Source organism: Myotis yumanensis, unplaced genomic scaffold, assembly GCF_028538775.1.
Source record: "Myotis yumanensis isolate MYYU_CA2020_CCGP unplaced genomic scaffold, mMyoYum1.0.hap1 SCAF_8, whole genome shotgun sequence".
Classification (NCBI taxonomy): domain Eukaryota; kingdom Metazoa; phylum Chordata; class Mammalia; order Chiroptera; family Vespertilionidae; genus Myotis; species Myotis yumanensis.
The window spans coordinates 74,007,349-74,034,514 of NW_027223759.1; the positions used below are offsets into that span (position 1 = coordinate 74,007,349).

At 39.6% G+C, this 27,166-nt stretch overlaps 1 protein-coding gene across 1 annotated transcript in view; it reads right to left on the bottom strand.

Moving 5' to 3' along the window:
- THSD7B (thrombospondin type 1 domain containing 7B) overlaps positions 1-27,166 on the bottom strand; it is an 838,394-nt gene that overhangs the window by 445,101 nt on the left and 366,127 nt on the right. Inside the window, exon 7 of the mRNA XM_070423466.1 lies at positions 20,681-20,878. Coding sequence (XP_070279567.1) covers positions 20,681-20,878 — 198 coding nt within the window. The remainder of the gene's footprint in view (positions 1-20,680; positions 20,879-27,166) is intronic.

A 27,166-nucleotide genomic window follows, 5' to 3' on the forward strand; every position in this document is an offset into this window, starting at 1 on the left:
GGCTGGAAGGGGTCAATGGGTAGAAAAGAGGACATATGTAATACTTTCAACAATAAAGATACATAAATTAAATAAATAAGCAAATATAAAAGGTAACTGGAATAAAACGCTGCGGCCAGCCTGTGACTAGAGTGTCCAGCAGACTTTTTTTTTTATTAATTGCTTTTAATGTGTTGATTTTATTCTGGGAGCTTGTACTTTTCTGGGTAGGTGTTTGCCATTTTTAGGGCTTCTTTTTGGGAATACCCAAACATTTAATCAAGCACTATTTCTGCTCTCCATAATGTAACTCTACATTACTAGTTGTAATGCATGAGTCCATGAGGGAAATGACGAAATAAAACTAAACTAAAAGCTAAAAGTTGTTCATCTACAATTATAAATAAGTACATGTAATTCAAAAGGGAGTAAAGGACTCTTCCCAATAATTTCATTTTGGGTGAGTAAAATGAAGCCTGGTACCCACAAATGCCTCTCATCATCTGCAAACATATTTGACATTTGTTTGGCTCGTTCATGCCTTATGAGTGAATTTCCAGTACAGCGTGCAGTCTCTTTTTCTGCCTCACCTCAGGCCTCCTGACTCCTTTTCCTCCTCTTTCCCAAGATATTAGTCTAGAGAATCAGAGTTTTACATGTAATTGGACATAGATGTAGACATATAGATAGAGATATAAACATATATAATGCAGACATAAATGGATATAGTGATGTATATTTTAGCCAATTACATACAGGTATAATTTCATAATAACTATCTCAACTTGTACTCCATATAGAACCCCAGGATTCAGTACCTAAGATCTTGAAAATATATTGGTTCATGAGTAAGAAGACAACACAGATGTTTGCCTTGTGACCACAGACAAGCCACATAAACCTCTCATCTTTAATCTCCTCTATCACAAAATGAGCATAAGCTACCAATTCCTGACTACCATGTAGGGCTATTATGAGGAGTAAAGTAAAATAATGTAATAAAAGTAAGTGTTTTGAAAAGTGGAAAGCAGTAATATAAATGGAAGGAGCCATTATCTTTCATCAAAACTACAGAGAACACGTGCATTTTCTCATCCTTATTGCACACCGTGAACAAATTTGAACTCTAAAAATGAAATCAGCCCAAAGTGAAATGTTAGTGAATGACAATGAGTCATTTTTCACAACAAAGAAATTGATTTTCTATAGACGTTCTTTCCTGTTGCATGTAAAGACCTACATCCATCAATGCCCAGGTCCCCTGTTTTGACACTAGGTATAATTATAGCTGATCACATAGTCGCTTGGTTCAAGTTCCCATGAAAGCCTCAAGGCCACTCGGTTTCCTTCCTATTACCATAGGGATATGCCAGATGTACAGTAAATTGTGCTGTTTCCAAGGCATTTTTTTAATTAATTAAAAAATAGAAGTAATTCTTTTCAAGGAGGTGATATAAGCCTGAATCTCCGGCTTTGTGTTCAACTTCTAGTTCAAAAGTTGTAACTTTTATGATCATCATTTTTATTATTATTTTTTATTTTTTAAATATATTTTTATTGATTTCAGAGAGGAAGGGAAAGGAAGAGAGAGATAGAAACATCAATGATGAGAGAGAATCATTGATTAGCTGCCTCCTGCAAACCCTCTACTGGGGATCGAGCCCACAAACCGGGCATGTGCCCTTGACCAGAATCAAACCCAGAACCCTTCAGTCCGCAGGTCGATGCTCTGTCCACTGAGCCAAACCAGCTAGGGCTAATCATCATTTTTAAGCAATGTTTTCAAACCTCCAGATGGACTGAACATCACCAGACACTCTACTTTTGCAGATGAGATCAAATTGTAGAAAAAGAAAAATTGCTGCCAGATCCTCCATTAAGCCCTTATGGTAGTTTCCTTTAACCCTCAAAATTAGCTATATTGTACCAATGTTAACTTTTGGTTCTTGGTAATTAAACTATGGTTATGTGAGATGTTATCAATAGGGGAAGTGGTGAAAAACATAAGGGAGCTGTTCTTTGCACTGTTTTTACAACTGTTTAATTTTTATGTAATTCTGAAATTAGTTTAAAATAAAAAGTAAAAAATAAAACAAAAATCTTACAAAATAGCATTCTGTTCCCACAAGTCTGGATACTAGGCCTCTGATATATTAATCATTTGTCTAAAGTTGGTTATAATTTCCATTAATTTATGCCAGCAATTTATTCTAAAATAGTTAAAACAGTTTATTTATATAAAATTAATAACTATAGGTATTATAGATATTATAATCATTTTTGCAGCAATAACCACATGCCAGAAACTGTCTTAAGAACTTGACATGGATGAAATGGGTACCAACATCTGCCCTACTTGAGGTGCTATCCTAAGTTCCTTTTCACATGAGAAAACTGAGATGCCAAGGAAATCGGTAACTTGCTCAAGGTCACACGTCTAGGAAGTGGGGGAATGATCGCCAAGATGACATTCACAGGGCAAATAAGGAAGGTAGAAAACAGGCATGGGAAAGTGAAATGGATCCACAGAGAGGCAAATACGGCCGTTCAGACAACAGTACAGTCTCCTGAGTGCATTCAACAAAAGCCTATATGACCCGGAGATAGACAACCATGCTTGACTAGGACCTGCCAGTGTTTCTCCTAAGGAGCCTCACGCAGGATGCAGATGTGAACAATTTAAAGCACTTCACTCTCATACCTTTAGAGGAAATGACAATTTTTCATGAGGAACATACTATAGGCAGTTGATGCCACCGCAATAAATGATTCTGTAAAAACAATTTTGTAGGTTGTCAATAGTATGTACTCCAGGCACACAGCTCTTCTCCTCCCTGACTTAATGCAGGGAAAATTTCAGGATATCAGGACTGATATTATTTCTCTCAGCTGCACTTGTGATAAATATTGGCCAGAAATAATTGTGAGAGTGTTCTCCTGTCAAGTTCCTGAAGTACAGGGTTCCACTTAGCTTAATAACTAACTCCCGTATGTCCTACTATTCCGCTAAAGAGGAAGCCACACTTCTCTCACCTCATTCTCTCACACCTCCTAGAGCAGGGGTCCTCAAACTACGGCCCGCGGGCCACATGCAAATACAAATATTGTATTTGTTCCCATTTTGTTTTTTTACTTCAAAATAAGATATGTGCAGTGTGCATAGGAATTTGTCCATAGTTTTTTTTTAAAAACTATAGTCTGGCCCTCCAACTGTCTGAGGGACAGTGAACTGGCCCCATTTAAAAAGTTTGAGGACCCCTGTCCTAGAGCACCATATACAACGAGAAACCTTAGTTATCAATCAGGGAGCTAACTGGCCCTCTGGAGAAGTAAATTTCCTATTTACATGAAATCTAAAATTCTCACTAGTTGGCATGATCGTATTTAGCAGTTTGCTTTCAATTGCAATGCATTCAATGTGCCCAGCAAATTTCCTTGTCTTAATTTTGATTAATTATTTAAAATAAATCACTAATTAAAGTTGATTATAGAATTAAACATAACCTTTTCTTCATAACTTTGAAAAGACTCTGGGCATCTCCTTGCCTGTGGCTTTCCATGAGGAGAAAGTCAGTGAGATTTTCTATCAGGAGAAATCCTCCTGCGGGTGACTGGAAATGTGTGGGACCATTGGGAGCTGACAAAATGAGTAGAACACACACCTGACATTTTATGGGGAGAACCAGAGATGCTAAGCATCCTCAAATGCAGGAAGATCAAGAGCCATGCAAAATCGTCCTATCCAAATGGCAATAGAGGCTCTACAGATTCCTCTAAGTGGGCTTCCACCGCAGTCACGCTGTGAGGTCCCCAGCCTCTGCGTAAGTGTGTTCAGTGACATTGGGCTCATAATTCTCGTCACCTTCGTGAGATAAAATGGAGCATATATTCACATGTATAGCCAGAAGTTGTTATCTTTTAATTTCTTCCTGTTTGCCTTCTAGAATGTATGTCACAGGAAAATTGCATCTTCTTCTCAATGAATCACCAAGTATATGTTTAAAAACTCTGATGTAATATGAAGGGCCACTTTTGTGTACAGAATTTTCTCGCTGTTTACCAAACTCTCTCAACCTTCATTTTATGGTGTTATTCGTGGTTCTGTCTTTGCATTCCTCCCTGTGGACCTGCCTCTACTACAAAGGAGTGAAAAGCTACTTGTCCCTAAATAGCTGTCTCCGACCTTCCTTTTTGGTTTCATATCATTCCCTTTTTCAGAGAATCTGCTTCTCTCTCTACTCCCAATCCAGTCTGATGAATAAACTCCACACTGTTTAGCTGTCTGAATACAATCAAGGTTATAACTAAAGTTACCAGCAAAAAGTGGATAATAAGTACAATATATCTAACTCAAATGTGCTTTGCACCAGAAGGAAACATGTATGGGCTTTGTACAATGTTTTCATTGTACCCAGCAATCTCTCTCTCTCCCCCCCTCCCCACCAAGAAAAAGAGAAGTAAAGTTATTAGTGTGCCATTAGAAATGGGTTTCATTGTTTGTACCTACACCAGTCAGTTGGCAGTGGTTGCAATAACAGTAAATCTCAGGCCAAGTCTCACTTAAAAAAAAATAGCATCTTAACTAATGAATGTCACTGCCTGGGTGTGAGACATGTAATTGTTGGTACATGTGATATGCATTTGCTGAGATTCATAAAGTAGAATAAGCACTGGTTTGGACTCCTAAGTCTAAAGTTCAAAATTCTGTGTTAGAATTTACAAGTTGGGTGACTTTGGGCTGTCAATGTCTCTGACTTACAATGTCCTCATCAATAAAGTTGGAATAATAATTTCCAATTGGGCTGTTGGGCAAATCAGTTGAAATAACTATTTTAAGTTTCATAAATATTTATTGAGTACATTCAAATATACCAGATACTCTGGCATATCGTGCCAAGAATAAAATGATAAATGAGTCAAGGTCTCTGCCCTGGAGAAGTTGAGTAAAATGAGAAAAATAGACAAATTAGCAGACAATTTCAGTATAATGTGATAACTGAATCACAGAATGTAATGAGAACACAGAAGACAGGCACTCTATTAGGATGATTTCTGTAGCAGCTCATATAAACTCTGATAGAAACTGGCTTTTACAATAAGGAAATTACTGTTAATTTAGGGATTTAGCAATGTCTTCCAGGACCCAGAATGTCTTTACATCTCTGTCCTACTGTACATGATAATGTCTTTATTCCAAAGCCACATAACCTATAGATCTTACAATGGATCACAGCAGCAACTAACACAAATCCCTTCCCTGACCATGTACCTCTTCTCACAGCTTGTTGGCTAAAAAGACTGAACCTAACACATTTCTGAACCAATCATCCATAATAGAAATTGAATTATCATAACTGACTATCACAATTGACTATAACATTTGAGATTCCAGCCCACCTTAGGAGATGTAGAGTGAGAGTGGAAGGATGTTTTTCTGAAAGACATTAATCCAAGATTTTAAAGGATGAGTAAGAATTAGCCAAAGGAAGAAGAGGAGGATGAGCGTCTCAGACATGGGAACAACATGGACATGATTTTGGAGAAAAAGTAGGACTTATTGTGAGGTATGGATTTCCTTGGTGCTTGTTGATGACTGGAATTTACCTATGGAGTAAGAAAGTATCAAGGTCTTAAAGTATCTCTGAATTAACTTAAGACACATTTTCCCCTTCAGTTCACGTGTCTTTAAAAAAATGTATGATGTTCTCAAAAAAAATTTCTACTTCTTAGATATTATCTCCATAGAAAATATAATTCTTTGGGCATTGCAGACACTCAACTCAGTATGAAATGAGCTACATCGAATGTCCACATAGACACACATGAGAAGTCTATATAGCAGGAAACAGGGGAGGTATTATTTCAGGAGTTATCAGCTAAAACAACCAAATACCATATTTAAATGAATTTCAGAATGAGAAAACAAAACTATATCCCTGAGACTAATACTGTAACTAATTCCTGTTAATAACACTACCAGAATACACAATGGAATAGAAAAACTTAGAGAATAAACGAGAGGGAAGTTAAAGGTAATGACAAAGGTGACAATCTTACTTTAACTCCCACTGAAAGGTTGAGTGGACCATTTAATCATATAAACTACATTTTGAAGTATGAGTACAATCTATGGTTCATTTTTCTTTTTGAATCACATGGGATGGGAACAGAAAATGGACTGCCTAGTGAAAATTTCCGAAGAGATGGAAAGAGGAGACAGCCTTTCTAGGCAAGGCATAGACACACTCAGGAAGCAATTTCCTCTAAGCTATTTCTAAGTGTTGAAATATGAAAAGATTGGACTATACTTAGTCTAGCTGTAAATTACTGTTGGGGTAGTGATGTGAATACAGCAATTTGTCTAGGAATCTCCAGTAAAAGAAAAAAAAAAGGTAAAGCTATCTTGTGATGTCTAGATATGTAACAGAGTGGAAAAAGGAATAATTCAAAATACAATACCTCTTTATCGACAGACAACATACAGTAAATACATTAAAAACTGTATTACAGTTCCTCTCCCTTTAGCATTTAAATTGATTCACCAGTTTATGTCTGCTCCCCACCTTCCATTCAAACATAAATGGGGAAACTGATTAGAACAAGTCTCTATTTTTCTCTTTTGGATTCCCTCCTTGCCAAGCATTATTAAAGTTTCACCTTTAATTTCACTGCAAGATGTCTAAATGAAAAGGAATGAGGGAAGTGGCTACAGGAACTCTCAAATTTAATCTCCTTTGCGGTCTGATTCCTGTTGTGTGAATAGCAGCCTTATCTTATTGGCACTTTCAACTGCAATGTCAGGCTCATTTCAAAATGTAATACAATGCATGTGTCATCACCACACTTCCTTCGGTAAGAACACTGACACCTAACTGCTACCAGCTGGTGGTCTGCAAAAGAGAGCTTGCTGAAAATGAAAATTCCCTCCTTTAAACCTAAATAACTCATCTCACACATTGTGTGTCCTCTGTTTCAGTAAGACTACATTATTGCTTTCCATTATTTGATCTTCTAGTAAGTCATCTAGGTAACAATAATAAAAAAAAGAATATTTACTCCCTGCTTGCTTCTGGAAAGACAGTAATATATTTCATGGATTTCAAGAATAACTTTCCCAGCAGGAAACAAAAACAACAACAGATTAGAGTCAATAGTCCTGTGTAATCTGACTCAGTGTAAGACATGCCTTTCATTGTCCCAGCCTAGTTTTGTTATGCACTATTATAATTCTGCCTTTAGGCCCCCTACTGCTCAGAACAGTGTTCCTGCAAGTATGGTCCCTGGCTGGACCAGCATCATCAGTATCACTTAGGAAATTGTTAGACACACAAATTCTTGAGCCCATCCCAGACCTACTGAATCAGAAACTTCATAGTGAGGGCAGAAATATGTGTTTCTACAATCCCTCTGGGTGATTCTGATACACACTGCAGTTTAGAACCACTGATCGAGTACAAAGGAAACAGAGCAACATGTTCCCCAAACACTTAAAAATCAATTTTCCCAAAGAAATAATCCCCTTAACTTTCAAAAGAGGATGATCCTCTTGTTCTTATTAAGAAACATCCAATACACTCGGAATCCAGTTCAAAATGAAAATATGAATAATGTAGTCCTCTCTTGAGAGTCATAAAATGACTCAAACTGTTGGAAAACAAGACTCAAGAGGATGGTATAAATTACTGGTATTGCCTAACTGGGGGGAAATGGGATTCAACACTGTTTTTGTTTCCAGAGGAAGGACAGAAACAGTATATTGAAGCCCTTCAGATATTACAAATAACTGATAAATAGTGAAGGTTGTTCAAAATATTGAATGAGCTCTTATGAGAGACTATTATTTCTCCCTTGGAAAGATATAATCTAAATATTTTAATCTTTAATCTTAAATTCCTTAGGCAAAGATATGCAGGTGGTATCAGTGGAATGTCAGGCTGACATTCACAGAAATATTAAAAGGCCAAGAGGATCTGGACAGGAAACAACAGTATGTGATGGTCTACTCCCAGAAGCTCTTTATCTGAATTTGCATTGCAAATATAAAATATTTATTCTCCTCTCTTTTGCTCCCTCTGAACACTTGGCAATATAGTTCTAAGATCCCCAAACCTTATGTAGACACAAATGTAAGCTTTTTCCCTACTAAATAAAGAAACAAGAAAGAAACAAAGCATAAAAAAAATAATTTATAAGAAAATGACACTTTTTTAAAAAAAAATATACCCCAATTACAATTATCCCTGCCAAAATGCACATTTTAATAAACATCATACTTATTTCAACCAAGGTACCATTGCTCAAAACGTTTAGAAACTTCATATTGGAATTGTACTAGTATTTTAGAGAGAGGCTTTGTATTCTCTGTGATGGTTCTGATTTTGTAATGCCTCTAATAGGTTGAGTCACTACAGGGATATACTTGTGTGGCAAAAAAAAAAAAAAAAAAACCCTGCTAAATAACTTATTCTTCATTCTTCCTAAAATAAAAGAAAATAAATATTGTGCTGAAATAGCAGTTAAAAAGTCTGGTAAGAAAAAGAAAAATGGATAGATATACAGAAAAGTAAATCAGTGCTTGTTGACCAAGACAGGATACAACATGATCAAAGGGCTTAGAAAATAATAACTTGAAAACATAAAAGAAGTTCCATTTAAAATTTTTATGGATCACAAAATATTTTAATAAGTAACTTATTTGAATGGAGTTTGACTTTATTCTCACAAGTGAATCAAAGATTTCTTGAGATTTAAAGATAAAAAACAGGGATCCAAGATGGTGGCAAAGCAGGTGACTGTTATACTCACTCACCTCCACCTAGGACCAACGTGTGGTTAAAACTAAAATATAGAGCAATCGATGGCAATAACCAATGGAAGACTAGCAGAAGAGAAGAATTCACTGAAGAAGCCACATGGAGACTGGTAGGAAGGACAGAGACACAAAAAGAGCAGTCCCCACTCCCATGGGTGGTGGCTGAGAAACTGGAAGAATAGCTCAGCTGAAAGGGTTCCCCCTGAGAACCCTGGGGTCTTACACAAGCCAGGCTCCCCATCCTGAAACACCAGAGCTGGGAAAAGGTACTAACACCTGGCTGTAAAAATCGGCAGGGATTCTGTCCATCAGGGAGAGATGCCAGGGAGAGACAGAAGTCTGCTAGAGACACAGATGCTCTCTTTAAGGTACAACACACAAAATCAGATTCACAGTCACACACCCTCGGTTCCAGCAGAGGGAGGGTGGAGTGGACTAAAGTTGGGAGAGGAGACTGGGGTTTGTGGCTCTGGGGAGAACGCTGAAAGGACAGCACCAGGATGCCTTTGAGGAATCACTCTCTCACATTGTAGACACCATCTTTCTTGGTGGAGCACTCCCCTCTATTGGCACCACCCCATCCCCAGGGAAAGCAATAGCTCTACCATCTAGACTCCCTGTAGCCACACCCTGTAGAGCTTTCATCCTGCTGAGGAGTCAGCTGCCTGAACTAGGGTTTAGAGTTATGGGAAGACTCAGGTGGTGTCAGTGATTGAGTTGTGTGGCTTTGGGGTGGAGGCCATTTCCTCCCACTATCCTGTAAAACTAACTGGCACCTCCTCCTCATGGGAGATCCACTAGCTCCACTCTCTGGGATCTCGACAGCCACACACGCCTGACTTCTGGTGGCTACGCCTTGCTGAGGTCTGGGCAGAAACCCGGGCAGACTGAGTTGTGTGGCTCTAGGGATGGGCACAGCCCTCAACTTCCCCTAAGCCCGACTAGCAACTTGACCTCATGGGACAACCCCTAGTCCTATTCTCCCAACTCCTGGCAGAATTAAGGTCAGACAGAGTTGTATGGCCCTTGAATAAAGGCCATTATTCCCTTGCGTGCCCAAGCAGTGCAGAACCGTCCCTTTACATGGCCAAATATTGGTTTGAGCCTAATAAATTCTGCTGGCTCACCCTGATGACTCCCTGAGAGCTCACTCCACCACAAAGGTGTGTGAGCACCCAGCAGGAGGCATTTAGACTTGGTATACCCTGAGACATTTACTGAGTGGCCTCAGACCCAGCACTGGCACTGAGTTTGAACCTATATCAATTTGATGAACTCATTCGCCCCTACCTGATGACTCACTTAGCACCTACATCATGCAATTTGAGTAGCACCACAGGCTCTTTCAGTGACTGGGCCTAACAAGAAGCCAATAGCAAAGGCAGGTAGATATGAATGTCAAGGTACCTTGGGACATTTGCTGGTCTGACCTCTGGTCAGGTGCTGATAAAAGCTGACCTTGGTGTGAAGCTTAGTCCTTCCTCTGTACACCCAGGTACAGGAGAGGCAGCCACAAACTGGATAACTTTGTAGCTCCAAACAGGTTGCCAAGGGCCAGTCACAGGTAACATCTGACATTGGCCTGCACCAGAGTCCCTCCCAAGGGGCTCCAGTACCAACACATCCAGTGGCCATCTTCAGACAACATCAGAGGAGGATCTGATTAACTTCACAAGCAGCACATCCAATGAGAGATCTTGGCAGGTTCCGAACCCTGCCACGGCAAATTCCACTTTGTGTGGTCAGCACCTGCACAGCAGCCTCCATACTGAGATAAGGGTCCTCACAGTCAGTCAGCCTGAATGTCAATGTCATGCACAAACAGGCCAATAGAAAGTAAGGCTCAATTACAACAGGAGGCCATTCCTGAAGCACCCAGCTCAGGTGATTAAGGAACCTGTGCCACTGGGTCCCATAGGACACCTACAACATAAGGCTATTCTACCAAGACTGGGAGTCATAGATATCTACCTAATACATAGAAACAAACACAAAGAGGCAGTCAAAAGGAAGAGACCAATAAACAGTCCTCAAATGAAAGAACAGGAGAATTCTCTAAAAAAAAAAAAAAAAAAAAAAAAAAAGAGTAAATAAAATGAAGGCAAGTAATTTACCAGTTATAGAGTTCAAAATCCTATATAATAAAGAGGTAATATGCAAATTAACCCTCATGCCCTCAAAAGATGGTTGCCTATAACCAGGCTGGCAGGAGGATTAGTGAGGGATGACCAAATGACTGAACAAGCAAGTTGCATGGGGCAACCAGGCTGGCAGGGGGGTTAGTGAGGGATGACCAAACGACTGAACAGCAGGCTGCATGGGGTGACCCGGCCAGTGGGGCGGGGGGGCGGCGTGAGGGGTGACCAGGCTGGCAGGGGTGGCAGTAAGAGGCGACCAGGCCAGTGGGGGTGTGGAGGCAGTTAGGAGAGACCAGGCCAGCAGAGGGGGTGCAGTTGGGGAGCAACCAGGTCAGCAGGGGGGGCAGTTAGGGGCAATCAGGCTCGCACGCCGAGGCTTTGAAGGGCGATCAGGCCAGCAGAGGGGGGGCGGTTAGGGGCGACCAGGCAGGCAGGCAGGTGAGCGATTAGGAGTCAGCAGTCCAGGATTGTGAGAGGGATGTCTGACTGCCGGTTTAGCCCAATACCCATGATCGGGCCTAAACTGGCAGTCAGACATCCCCCAAGGGGTTCCAGATTGGAGAGGGTGCAAGCTGGGCTGAGGAGACCCTTTCCCCCACCACCCCATGCACCAATTTCATGTCCTGGGCCTCTAGTAATGGTTATAAGGATGTTCAAGAAACTCAGTGAGCAGTTCAACAAAGAGATAGCAAGCATAATAAAGAACACAGAACCCATAAAATTAACCAGTAAAATGAAGAATACACAAGACAGAATCAACAGTAGGTTGGATGAAGCAGAGGATCCAATCAGCAATATGGAAGACATCATAGCAGAAAACCAATCAGAGCTGCAATATGATTAAAAAATTTCATAAATTAGGATAGTTTATAAGCCTTTGGGAAAACATGAAGTGTAACAACAACCACATCATAGGGGTACCTAAAGAAGAAAAGAGAGAGCAAGGGATCAAGAAACTATTTGATAAAATAATGACTGAAAACTTTCCTAACCTGGTGGGGGGAAAAAGACTCACAATCCAAGAATCACAAAGAATCCCAAAGTAGATGAATCCAAAGAGGCCCACACCAAGACACATCATAATTAGACTGGCAAAAAGTAAAGACAAAGAGAGAATTTTAAAAGCAGCAAGAAAAAGGCAGTTAGTTACCTACAAGGAAGCAACCAAAACACTCTCCGCTAATTTCTCAACAAAAATATCTCAGGCCAGAAGGGCTTAGCAGGAAATATTACAAGTGACGAAAAGTAAAGATGCAGAAAAAGCCTTTGATGAAATCCAGCGCCTATTTATGATAAAAACTCTCAGCAAAGTGGGAATAGAGGGAACATACCTCAACATAATAAAGGCCATATATGACAAATGCACAACCAACATCATACTTAATGGGCAAAAATTAAAAATGCTTCCCTTAAGATAAAAAACAAGACAGAAATGGCTGCTTTCACTATTCTTATTCAACACAGTACTGGAAGTCCTAGCCATAGCAATCACAAAAGAAGAAGAAATAAAGGGCATCCAAATTGGAAAGGAAGAAGTAAAACTGTCATCATTTGCAGAAGACAGGATACTTTAAATAGAAATCCCTACAGATTCCACCAGTAGCAGGATACAAAATAAATATCCAGAAATCAGTTGCATGTTTATACACTAATAATGAACCATCAGAAAGGGAAACTAAGAAAACAATCCCACTTATAATTGAACCAAAAATAAAATAAAGTACATAGGAATAAATTTAACCAAGGATAATGTAAAATATCTGTACTCAGAAAATTATTAAGAAACTGAAGTAGAAAATTGAAGAGGATACAAATAAGTGGCAGTATATACCATGTTCATGGATAGGAACAACTAACATCCTTAAAATGTGCATACTACCAAAAGCAATCTATAAATTCAATAAAATTTATATTAAAATTCCAATGGCATATCTCACAGATATAGAACAGATATTCCAAAAATGTATATGGAACCAAAAAAGACCCCAAATAGCCTTAGCAATCTTGAGAAAGAACAAAGCTGGAAAAATCATGCTATCTGATGTCAAACTATACTACAAGGCCATAATAATCAAAACAGCATAGTACTGATATAAAATCAGATATTATAGATCAGTGGAATAGAATAGAGAGCCCAAAAATAAAACCATTCCTATATTGGCAATTAATATTTCATAAAGGATTCAAAAATATACAATGGGATAAAGATAGTCTATTCAATATATGTGTTGGGAAAATTGGACAAATATATGCAAAAAATGAAACTAGACTACCTTCTTATACCATACACAAGAATAAACACAAAATGGCTTAAATATTTAAATATTAGATTCAAAACAATAAAAATCCTAGAAGAAAACATAGGCAGTAAAATCTCTGACATTTCTCATAGCAATACTTTTTTCTGATATATCACCTTGGGCAAGGGAAACAAAAGAAAAAATAAGCAAATGGGAATATATCAAACTAAAACGTTTTTGCACAGCAAGTGAAACCATCAACAAAATGAAAAAACAACCTACCAATTGGGAGAACATATTTGGCAATGATACATCTGGTAAGGGGTTAATATCCAAAACTTCTAAATAACTTACACAAATCAACACCAAAAAAACAAAACAAAACAAAAAAAAAGCACAAACAAACCAATTAGAACATGGGCCAAGAACCTGAATAAACACTTCTTGAAAGAGGACATACAAATGGCCAATAAACAGGAAAAGATGCTCAATATTACTATTCATCATAGAAATGCAAATTCAAACCACAATAAGATATCACCTCACCACTGTCAGAATGACTATTATCAATAAATCAACAAACAGCAAGTGTTGTTGAGGATGTGGAGAAGAGGGAATTTTCGTGCACTGTTGACAGGAATGCAGACTGGTACAGCCACTGTGGAAAGCAGTATGGAGTTACTTCAAAAATTGAAAACGGAATTGTCTATGACCTAGTGATACCACTTCTGGGAATTAAAACAAAGAATCCTAAAGCACTAATTTGAAAGAATATATCTACCCCTATGTTCATTGTAGCATTATTTACAATAGCTAAGATCTGGAAACAGCCCAATGCCCATCAGGAGATGAGTGGATAAAAAGCTGTGGTACAGTTACTCAATGGAATACCACTCAGCTATAAAAAAGAAGGAAATCTTACCTTTTTTGACAGTTAGGAGGGACCTGAAGAATATTATACTAAGTAAAGTAAATCAGTCAGAGAAAGACAAGTACCATAGGATTTCACTTATATGTGGAATCTAATGAACAAAATAAACTAACAAACAAAATAGAAACAGATGCATAGATAGAGAACAGACTGACAGCTGTCAGAAGGGAGGGGATTAGGTGTAAGTGTGTGTGTGTGTGTGTGTGTGTGTGTGTGTGTGTGAAAGGGATGAAGAGATTAAGAAAAAAATACTCATAGACACAGACAACTGTTTGGTGATTATCAAATGAAATAGGGTGGGGGATGGTAGAAGAGGGTAAAGGAGGGATAAATGGTGATGGAAGGAGACTTGATTTGGGGTGATGATCACATAATATAATATACATACGATGTACTATAGAGTTGTACACCTGACACCTATATAATTTTATTAAGCAATGTCATTCCAATAAATTTATTAACATTTTAAAATTTTAAAAATAATAAAAACAAACAAGCAAAACAAAACAAAACTTCTGACTCTCTTTAATCATAGATTTATCTATGTTAACCAAAAATTTAGTGCAACTCAAGTAAATAATTATTCTAGAGTACATCTCACCAATTCAAGTTATCCTTTAAAGGGTTCTTATTTTGTTAGAGCTTATAAACACATGCCATTTTAGTCAAGATTAAAGATCATATTTTTGGATTATTCAAGGTTAATGATGCAAAGCAGGTACTCGTAGAAAAATGCCTCTGACCTAAAAAGCAAAGTCACTTTAATGATAAGAAATCATTCCTCATGCTTCCTGTGCAAATGTAGAAAAATATCTGGAAAGGTCTAGTGCAATTGTGAGAAATAAGAAACCTTGAACTTGAGCTCCACGTACCTCTGAACATGTGAGCATTCTAACATTCTTCCTGATGTATTGTGCTCTTCACCAGTGTGGGCATTTGCTTTCTACAAGGGCAGAATTTATAGTGGGTTATCTCTAAATAAAGATGTTTGGTTAAACATACAAACACTTGTTTTTTTTTCAAGACAGCTTTTTAGCAAATTATAGAGCAGCATGTGGTGAGTATCAGGGTTTGATAGCTCCAGCAGTCTGGTGTTTATCCAATGACCCTGCACTATCACCCACTTTGCATGATGGAGACATGAAAGATGATATAGAGTGGCCACTGGAACACCATCCACTGATTTGGCATTATGTGGGTTTTCCCAATCTGTTCTGGGAAGATGTCACATAGTGGTAAACCTTTATATCAATTGGCAGGGAAACCTGGCAACAATGACCTGGTCACATGTTGGAGAAAAATAGTTTAAAATACAATACATTAACTTGATAGTCTAAGGGAGAAATATGTCGGGCTTGCAGTTGGCAGCAAGCTCCCTTTACTTTCAAATGCCTCCTTTGAAAAATAGGGAACATAACCTATGAATGCTTTATAATCAGTAAACTTCTAATGGCCCATAATACTGATAGGATATGGTTCACAAGTGAGAAATCAAAGCTGATCCACCAAAGTACTGGAAACCAGTTTCCAAGTCAGAATTCTCATTCATGTAATCTATATTATACAATAGTCTTCCTGAAAACGAAGATCACTGACAAAGGACTAAAACATTATTTGCCACAATCCCAGCATGGGTGAGAAATAGGAACTTCAGTGAGACTGATTGGATAGTATTACTAATAAATCAAAGTAGTGAATGGGTCAAAGTGAATCTACAGAGATAGTTGTAGAAATTCATGGACACCTACTTGGATATTAGGTAGTCCAAAGTCGATCACATTTTCTGACCCACAAATCTTAGGTATATCAAACTGCTATTTCCATTTACTTCCTGGCTTCAGTGTGACATAGAATATGTATTTCTGAAATTTTCAAGCTAAGTCTGAATAACCTGCTGTGAAGGAAAGTATGTGTTCCTAGTGGCTCAAGTAATGCCCAACAAAACACTGACAAAAGTCCTACAGAATCTTTTTTTTAATATACATATTTTTATTGATTTCAGAGAGGAAGGGAGAGGGAGAGAGAGATAGACACATCAATGATGATAGACAATCATTGATAGGCTGCCTCCTGCATGCCCCACACTGGGAATCAAGTCCCCAACCCAGGCATGTGTCCTGACCGGGAATTGAACCTTGACCTCCTGGTTCATAGGTTAACACTCAACCACTGAGCCACACCGGTTGGGCCTATAGAATCTTGATAGTGGCTATGCATAAATCTCTTCATTCCACAGTCTGAATTGCAAGGATGTTGAATGTTCTTTTGGTATATGGGGATACCTGGCATGAGTTAACATGCTAAGCCTAAAAATGAGCGACAAAGCACGTTACCTTCCAAATGGTAACAAGCCTCAAGTCTGACTAGATCTAATAAAAGGCTGTCTTTAAAAAAAAAAAAAAATCCAAAGAAAGACATTTCTTTTGGTCTTATCCATTTAACTCTGAATAATTCTGAAATAAAAAGCTCATGAAACAATTAAACTCAGAGAGATGAAAAGAAAACTACCAAATGGTACAAAAAAAATAATCACAGGAGACTTACTAAGTATATGTACAGGGTGCCCCAAAATTATATATATACACACCTTAACAGCTGATAGCTCAATTTTGAAAATGAAATGTATTTTAATAAACACTGTCTTTATAATTATTCAAAGTGTGTGTAGACATTTGGGACGATATATATATATATATATATATATATATATATATATATCCCCTTTTCAATCCAAGCATTTATATGAGTGTCTGTCAAATCTTGCAGCTATGGAAAGACTATAATAATGTGTGAGAAGTTGAACAAAAATACTTCTCTGTAGAACTTCTATCATCAATCATCCCAAATCTCATAGCAGCTACACTGTGGAAACTGCAACCAAACCACATGTTCAGTTTCTCAGTGGATGGAAGACTGCTTCAGCCATCAGGAGGCGAGCATGTTCTCATAACCATGACCATGGCTGTTGCCCCACAAATGATGGAGACATTCAGGTATTTAAAAAACACAAAGAATTCATGCAACCGATATGAACCAGCAGTAACTCCTACTTCTCCCCATAGAAACTGAGTGAGATCAACGCTGAAAATTAGTCATTTCCTAGGAAAAAGCAATAAAACTCTAGAACTGCTGTAGAATGGTAAAGTCATTGCCTCTGATTTGTACCAGCTGATTGTCCTATCATTCAACTCAATTCTGACACTACCTGCCGGAAGACAGCATCATATTCCGCAGCCCCATAACTCCGCCCTCCACCTCAGACCCCCGTGGTTCTGTGCCGGGAGCCGGTCCATCCTTGCTGCTTGACACAGTCGCTGCAGAGAAGAAACATCTGCACAGCATATGTTTCAAGGGACCTGGTATATATGGCATACTGTTCTTATGTTTGCTCCCCTTAGCGCTATGTGTTTTAACCAAGGTCACCTCTCCGAGAAAGGTTGTTTCCCCAGGTAGGGATTTTCCCCTGAAGTTAGGGAGTGGATAAAACCCCTTCACTAAGTGCCAGGCGGGTAGTTAATCACTTTAACTAAGAACAATCACTCTTAAGCTACATAATCTTTACTCCCTGGAATGGAGATAAGAAACACCCTAACCTTTGGAATAGAAATTGACAGGATTAAAATCAACTGGTATAAATACAGATGTGACAAGACAACAGAACTTGGACAGAACCTAGACACAGAACAGAACCTAGAAACGGATCCTAGCGAGAGAACCTGGCTGAAGAACCTAGACACAGAACCTAGAGACAGGACTTGGCTGGAGATCCTAGACAGAACCTAGAGAGAGAACCTAGCGAGAGAACATGGCAAAAGATCGTGGACAGAACCTGGCTACAGATCTTGGCTGGAGAACCTGGATAGAACCTGGCTGGAGAACCTAGCGAGAGAACACGGCACCAGAACTTGGTTGGGGATCCTGACCAGAACTTGGTTGGAGTTCTAACCAGAACTTCACTGGAGATCCTGACCCAGAACTTGGCTAGAGATCCTGGCTAGGCTGCTGATCAACTGAATGCTGTCTCCGTGTCATTCCTTCTTCGCCGACTCCGTCCACACCTTGGGGAACCCCTGGACCTGCTGGGGTTGGACCCCAGCAGTTCTGAACAGCTGGCTATACATCCCAAGATCCTGTCCTTGGGTTCCATTAATTTGCTGGAGCAGCTCACAGAACTCAGGAAATCTGTTTTACTTACTCGGTCACTAGTTTATTATGAAAGGATATAACTCAGAAGCAGTCAGATGGAAGAGATGCACAGGGCAAGGTTTGGGAAAGTGTGTGGAGCTTCCATTTGCCACCCTCCCCAAATCTCCATGTGTTCACCAAACCTCATCCTTTTGGGTTTTTATGGAGGCTTTAATGCATAGGCATGATGAACGAAGTTACTGGCCATTGGTGATGGATTTAACCTCCAGCCCCGCTCCTCCCCTGAAAATCAGGGGGCAGAAAGGAAAGTTCTAGCCTTTCTTTGCGGTGGCTCCTCTGGCCCAGCTCTGTTCTTAGATGGTTTCCATAAGTCTCAATATAAGACCCGTGGTGTTGGGAAGGGGCTTGGTATGAATTATAAGACACCATTTCACCGTTATGAAAGCAATTTCAGGAACGGAAGACCAGAGACCAAATTTAATAACAAAAAATGTTTCCATTGCTCTTATCACTCAGGAAATTCCTCAGATTTTAAGAGCTCTGTGCCAGAAACAGGGAAGAAGACCAAATATATATCTCTAATTTTAAATCTGAATGTCACACTCTGCAATCCTGTGCAAGGCATAGCACAAAATGTGAAGAAGTCCAAAGCCTTACAGACATTACAAACCATCACAGGTCTGCAATGCGGGCTATGAAATGACAAAGCCTCACAGTCATTTGATATTGTGTCTCAACCTAAGAAATGATTCTCTTGTTTCCACAGCTAGAGGTTGGGAGGAAGAAGTATGGTTATTCTAATCCTCATTATTATTTTTATTTCTAAAGGAATGTTTTTTGCTTTATTTTCCCAGCTCAGAGAAAACTAATACATGTACATTATAAATAAAAAAAGGCTTATAGTTTCTTTTTGAATGGTTATGTGCCCGGCACCTCACTATTCACTTTTACAACACTTATTGAACCCTCACATTCTGAGCATGAGTGGCAGGCTTGTTATCACCACTTTCCAGCAGAAAGAAAGGATGTTTCCACAGTTAAATAATTTTCCTGAAAGCATCTAGCAGCTGAGCAGCAGATTTGAAATTCCAACCTGTCTGACACTAGAGCCTCAGTTTTAAGCCCAGGTTCTCAATCTCTATACTACTCTTCTTGAATTCAAATGAAAGCAATACAAAAGTGACCTCATTTGCCTCTCTTAATAAACTGCACATATGCTACCTCAATTCAAAAATGATTTGTTAAAATTCAAAGCCACTATTTGTTTTAACTATTTAGTCAAAAAGGACTGAGCTAATACAATCTGTTGTTGCTCTTTATTTAATTAAACAGCCACCTGGCTTCAGGGGTTACCAATTACATCACCTAATAAGATTTATATTTGTCTAATTACAGCAATAATTTTTAAAAAGACTGAGAAAGAGAAGGAGGAAATAAAAAAGGAGGAAAGAAATGTGGATGAGAAAAGGGGAGGAAGGGAGTGCTGGGAAGGAGGAAGGAAGAGGGAAAGAGAGAACAATGAGAGAGAGAGGAGAAGGGGTGGGGAAGCACACAAGGAAACAAGGAAATGCACTGTTGAATGTCAAGTTTGTGTAGATGTTTATATCCATTCGGAATCCACTCTGACTTCCCTTCTATGTATTACTTCATCTCATAAGTCAAAACATTTCACTCCACACACTGAGAGCATTACAAATGCGCTTCTCATGGTAGAGTTGATTAATAGACAGACTCAATATTCTTCCAAGAAACCGAATTTTTTAACTGTTGGATAAAGGTTTTAAGTGTCACTTTTCTCATTTTTATGTCAGTTACATATTTTCTAAATCACATTTCACTTCAAATAACCATTGTACTAGAAGGCTGGCAATAGAGAAAATACACTATTGTTACTAGTTTTGTAAATCTCAACAACTTTCATTTATAACTGGTTCTTTAGAAATGTTAGTATTACATCTAGAACTGATTCCAATCTAATGCTATATAAATAAAAAGATGCTCAGTATTTTTTTTAGGAGTGGTAGCCCTGAAATCTTTACAATGTAGTATTTGTTACTAATATATAAAAGCTATATAAAAGTATGTTACATATGAACATCCAAAGCAGCAAATAAAAGTTGTTCTGTGCTGATAAATTGAAGACTACCCAGGCAATGTCTGTGTTCTATGTCTTGATAAATTAAAAGCTTCAGTGAAATCTCCAGGTTCACTGTATTGCATTTAGGCAGAATCAAATAGTGTTCTTTTGTCAGAAAGTATGTGGCCCCATATGAAGTCAAGGCAGCTTACTCTGCAGCATGTGGCCCTTGAATTAAACATATTCAAGATTAGAATAGACTGTTTCTCCCCCTCAGGAAAGTGACCTGGTAGAGACTGCTGCTGTTCCACTGGGTGGATATCACTTCGAACATACTTGTGTTTGTGTGCGTCATACCTCGGTCATTCTGGCAGACAGCCTTCAGGATGCGATGTCCTGGGCCACATTTCCCATGATCTGGGATACAGATGCCTTCAGATACCAGCCATCGGTAACACATCGGGTCCTCGCAGGGAGCAGATTCGACCAAATGCGGGCAGTGTCCTGCAGGCCCCGTGGATTCCATGAGGACATGGCGCTGTCTCATTCTAAATCCTAAAGAGAGGAAAACAAGACGTTTACAGGGTCCCAGCCCTAACCAACAAAAGAAACAAGCAGCAGCTAGTGAAGAGATGAAGCTTTCATTTGAATACCTGCAGCTCTAAAACATGAATCACTGTGATGTGTTTTCTCTTATGGGAAATGGGAATGATATGAAGATAAAAGAAGTAAATGGAAAAGAAGTAGAGTTGGAAATCTGTATTCTAAAGATTACAACCTAGAAGTTAGAGAGTTCAGACATAATAAAAAAAAATCACAAGTAGCATGTGTCCAATGGTATCAATAAATAAGTAAAAATGAATGAACACTTACAGAAATAGCCTAAACACAGGTAAATCTATATTTTCTTTCTGCTGTCTTTTTTGACAGTATTGCTACTCTGCATTAAATCAAAATATAACTACACTTTGGTATATTCCTTTGGTAGATGCCTGAGCATTCATAGCTTCATTCCCTGAAACTTTCAGGTCAGCCTGCCCTGTGAAGACTGTACCTCATTGGACCTGCACTCCCCATTCTGGCTAAACATGGGTCCCTGGGGTATTATTCAGTTAAAAAAAGAAAGTACTGTGAAACTAGGGCACAAAGTTCCACCACAATTAGGATATAAATGAACCTTACATGCTGCAAGCCTACAGAGTCACAAACTCAATCTCATAGGAGTCAAGCAGGTACAAATTGAGGAAAATGGGTGAAGTGCAAGACTACAGGGAGTGGTGGGGTCTGTGGTGCTATGGAGGATGTGCCTTGCTCTGAAATAGTTGGCTAATCTTCAGCTTCCATTGACTGTGGCCATGAGGGAATATGGACTCTCTTTTGTCATCTTCTGATTTTTTTTGTCTGAGAATCCAGAAATCCAAGTTATATTTTGTTTTTATATGAAAGCTCTCCATTTTAAATGATAGAAACTAATAGATAAATTTTAAAAACACAGTGAGCTAAAGTAAAGTGACTGGGAGCTAGATAAATCCCTTTACTCAGCATTTCATATCTGTGGTCCTCCTGATGGTTCACTTCTGAGGGCTGCACCCACCTTCCAAGGATCTCTTATTTCATGTTCCATTCGTTAAAAACCAAATTAAATCACTGCTTCAATTATTTTAATTCATCTATAATAATAAAAGTATAATATGCTAATTAGACTGGGCAGCCAAACGACCTTCCGGACGAAGGCGGGGCTGCGAGGGCCGAGCCCCTTGCACAAATTCTGTGCATTGGGTCTCTAATTTTTAAATAAAACCAATCTTGTTGCATGGTGACTTTTAAAAATTAGTATTCATTTATGCCTTGAGGTAAGAAAAAAAATGAGTCTTTGATAGAAATATAGCATGAAAACATTGAGTTTCCAGAAAGTGAGTTAGATGCCACATCTCCCTTTCAACAAGAGGACACGTTAGGAAGCACGAGGGGTAACAAAGCCAGGTATGTCTCTCCCATCGTTTTTCCAGGGCCATGCCTCTCATTCCGCCAATAGTAAGCAGACGAAAAGGTTACAAAGCTCAAGGTGCAGGTGGCAAAAGACTGGCTACCCTTAGCACCGCAAGGAGGCTAGCACAAACGGACACATGGTTTTAGGCCACAAGAGGGAGCCAAGCTTCCTTAGAATATTGCAGGACTGGGCAAGTATTACAGAGTCCTAACTGCTGGGTTTGGGTTTTCTTGGTCTAGGGTTAACCCATGACCTCCCTTTAAAAGAGACTCTTAGACTCTACAGATCATACGTCCCAGTCTATGTTATTAATCAGTCAAAATAAAATCCAAGGAAGGGCTCAGCTCCCTTCCTGGGCCACCTCGAGTAGAGATGCCTGAAACATACAGGGCTCTAAGTTACACGTAAGCAGCAAACTACACTGACCTCTGAGCTCTCACTGCCACACACTTTGGATGACCTCTGTTCCTACATGTGATGCCTATATTTCACTTATTGACATCTATGTTTGTTAATTTACGTCTTTGAGTAGGACACGGCATGGGTCTCCATGATTTACATCGCTTGACAACTGGCTCAGAAATTGAGCAGTCTTTGCAGAGGGCCTCTGGGTGTCCTATTCCTACACCTCACTGCTGTGGAGGGGCATGTGCAGTTTTCCTCTATCAATCAAGGTGCATCCTTCCCACCGTAAATCTATAGATTATAGCTCCTCAGTCAATGAATTCTTTCAGTCGCTTATTTGTTCTGCCCTCGTCCTGACTCTAACTAGGATCAGATCATAGCACAAGCTCAGCATAAAACAAAAACCTTGGATTCTCTGGTTAGCACTTAACTTTAATCACACATCAGTGTTCGTGCCTGCAATAGACATCAGGCTTCCCCCGGGTGCTTCTGCTCTGAAAGACACACAACTGCCAAGTCCATGGGGGCTGGGGCCAGCCAACCGCTTACCTTCACTTACTAAATTCCATATTAATCAGGTAGCATCATCCCGTAAACATTAACTGCTGTATGTAGATCACTCTAATGGACTGTGGGAAGCCACAGGAGGAACAGAGAACATAAATCTCATCTTCACAGAGAATGCAGTCCAACAGGAGGAAGGCGCAGGCATTAATTAAGATCTACCCTACACCAAGACTGTGACAGCCACTTTACTTATATTACCCCGAATTAATAAATCATCAAAACTATTTCATCACTTACTATGCTCATTTTACATATTTAAAAACTAAGGCTGGAAGATGCTTTATTGCTTCTCCAAAGGCTCATTACTCCTGAAATGGATACGTGCGAAATTCAGCGGAGGTCTTTCTGAGTCGTTACCTCCTTACAAGAAAGGATGCAAGTCAGCTCTTGTGTAAGAGGCTCCCCAGCCCCGCCTCACCCAGTGGATCTGACAGGTACATGGATCATCTCCTCAAACTAAAGGCGTACAGTTTAGAAAGTGGAATTTTAGCCACTGGATAGCAAGAAGGAGTTACAATAATCACTTCCTGACCACAGATTCAGTTCACCTTTAGTGAGGCTAATACTTGGAGTGTTTTATTTTTTCTATCAACCTAAAGATATAGTGTCTAGCCCACTAGTTTAGTGTATATTCTACTAGAGATCATTAGAAAAAGTGAATGTGGATTGGGGAGAGAAAAGAGAAGAACAACAAATAGCAGAAGGGTCAATATTTTTTAACTGAAGCCATGAACAAGTGAAAGGAGGCTTAGGTGGGCTTTTCCAGATTTGAGGACTGTATTTCTTCATGTGCTAGTGACCCCAAAGGTGTGCATGTAAGCTTCAACGAAGCTACCCAGGGCCGAAGCTGTGACTCCACACTAACTCCATAGCAACAAGCTGGGAGCAAGATCCAGCAGGAGGAGCAAAGAAGATAGTGTTTTTTCCACCTTAAACTCCCCACCTGTCCTTATCCCTGTCAGTCTTGCATATGTTGACAATTCTGAGTGAAAGAAGGTGAGCAGATTAAATCTTTCAATCCAATCCTAGTAATCAAACCACCATCCCTGCAGGGGGAGCAGTTTATAGCATCATTATAATTTACACCCTGTTGTGAATACAGAAAAGAAGAGGAGGCATTGATAGGTGGTTGTGAGCATGAGAACCCAATTCTTAGAATGAAAAGCAGGCAAGGCCTTGCACCAGCTCCCACACACCAGACACAGAGAAGAGAAAACTGTCTCTTACTCTACATAGTACCTGTGACAAAACAAAATGAGCTCAGATGCTTCCCATTAAAAGCGGATTTATCTAGCAGACAATAATAGAAAATAGAAAGGATCCCCATTATTATTATATCAGATATAAACCATGTATTTCCCTACTTTAATGTGTTATCTAAATTCATTTGTTTCAGAATATAAAAGAGTGTCTTTTCAAAGATAGTCATGGCCTCTCAGTTTCAGAATGCCATTTCCTATGGAGACTTTTAGGATTTTATATGCTGTGCTTGGGGGGCAAGGATGGAATTCCTGATGTTCTACCACATAAGCAATTATCCACTGTGACAACATATCCAGGGGCCCCATCATTTCCTCTTCAGAACAACTCCTGTGAGCAAGGTAGCCTTTCCAAAATATGTCTAAAAGGAATAAAAATATATGTGTATGTATCAAATATAATTTTTAAAATGTGCTGCACATGTAGGGAGAGTTCATCCATCAGCAATGTTTCAGGCTATTTCTCTTTCACGTATCTCTAATTATAACTCTGGGAATGCCTCAAAAATAAAGCCATGAATGATAAAACCTGACCCAATTCAAATCCCTCTGGAAGGTGTTCTGGCTTCACTTGACAAGTACCAGCCTGCCGAGCACCGTTGTCCTTGTCCGCCTGTCACAGACCAGACGGAAGGTGCAAAGGCCGTGTACAACAGCTGCCTTCTGATGTACTCGGAATGGCTGATGGGAACAAACCTTATCCTGACTGAATGATGTCTGCCTGAGAATGACAGCCATATGAAGATCATTTCTATAGTCACTATTAGATAATAAAAAATTTCATGCTTTCTTATCTTTTTCTACTATTAAACAAAAACGTGAACAAAAGGAACATACTAAAGTTATAATACAGTGGCTGAGAAAAAGATCAGTGAGGAGAAAAGAGTCATTATCTCTAGCTTTCCACATTCATTTTCCTGGTGTCTTGTTTTCCCCTCAAATCCTCCATCAGATATAGTTATAGATTAGATATAGATATAGACATAGACATAGACACAGATAGATATAGATAAAGATATGGATATGAATATACATACAGATATAGAACCTAGGAAAGAATGCACAATTGAGATTTCTGCTAGTGCATTTCTTTACAGTAGAGAATTCAAATGAGAACAATCCAGATCACATTCAAAGGTCAGCAATGCTTAATGCATTAGCCTATGCCCTCCAGCCTCCATGGAATGCTAAACCACATCTAGTTTGTGCCAGTCAGTGGCTGGCAGAGCCCATGGTACCACCACGAGACAGTCCAAGATTGAGTGCATCTCAGACCTCATGCTCACAGTCAGTAGGAATGACAAGAAGATTGCTTTCTGCTATCATAACATGCTTGGACTCCTGGAAGGCACAGAATCACTTCCCTAGAGGACAAACTCCATTCTTTATTTGTCCCAAGAGGGATTACAGGCAGGTGGCCCTGGCAAGTTTTAGCAAGACCTTAAAAATAAAAATTCTCGCTGCTCTGGGGAAGCATTTATAAAATAACAAACTCCCAGACCTGAATAATAATCATTGTACTTACACTCTCTCCTATCTGCAATTACGTAGTGCCTAAAGCAGGTCATTTAGCCTCAGTATGGGCCCTATAAAACAGTCTAATGCTTATCCATCCCAGCCTGCCCCTAAACTCCACAGGAGGCTGTGGTGACACTCAGGTGAGAAGTTCTGCTCTCTCTACCCTCTCTTTGAAAAACGTGTTATTTAGGGCACAAAACACACATGCCTGTTACTTGGTGCTCTAACACTCTCCTTAGCACACCCTCCTTTTCTCACACACTGCAACCTATTTTCCCTCTCCCTCCAGAGGGAATGCACTAGTGCAAAGAGGCATCCCAGACCCCACCCTCATCCCCCACCTCAGCTCAATGATCAGCAGCTCTCAAGGCTAATTGTTCCCACTGGCCAATGTGGTGCACACGGGCAGAGGACTTCTCTGCTGACCTAGGGATAAGCCTTCGCTTGATTCAAACTTATGTAGGCTCATGGAGGACATCCTGAAGGAAGCCTAGTGTTTGAGGATCTCTCAACTGAAGAGTCAGAAATCCAGGTCCTTATTGCTGGCGTGGCCATCATGAAATCACTCTGGGGTTTCAGAGAAATGGCTTTACTTTTCTACACTTTCGTTTGGCATTTTATGAAGTGTTGTGTTCTTGCTGAGCCTAAATGCTAATGTTAATGTGGGCAGTTAATTCATTTCCTAGGGCTTCCAAAACAAATTACCACAAACTGGGTGATGTAAAGCAATAGAAACTTACTCTCTCATAGTTCTGGCAGCTGGAAATCCAAAACCAAGCTGTCAGGAGGGCCCCGCTCCCTCTGAATGCCCCAGGGAAGGACGGTCCCCGTGCCTCTCCCACCCGTTGACGGTTTTCAGCACTCACTGCATCCCTTGGCTTGTGGAGGTATCACTGCAATGTCTGCCTCTGTCTACACATGGCCTTCTCCTCTGTGCGTGTCTGTCTGTCCAAACTTCCCTCTTTGTGTAAGGACATCTGTCCTTGGATTAGAAACTACCCTAATCACACATGTCCTCATTTTGACTTGACTGCATCTGCAAAACCTTATTTCCAGATACGGTCACATTCACAGGTACCAGGGGTTCGCACGGGACATAGCACT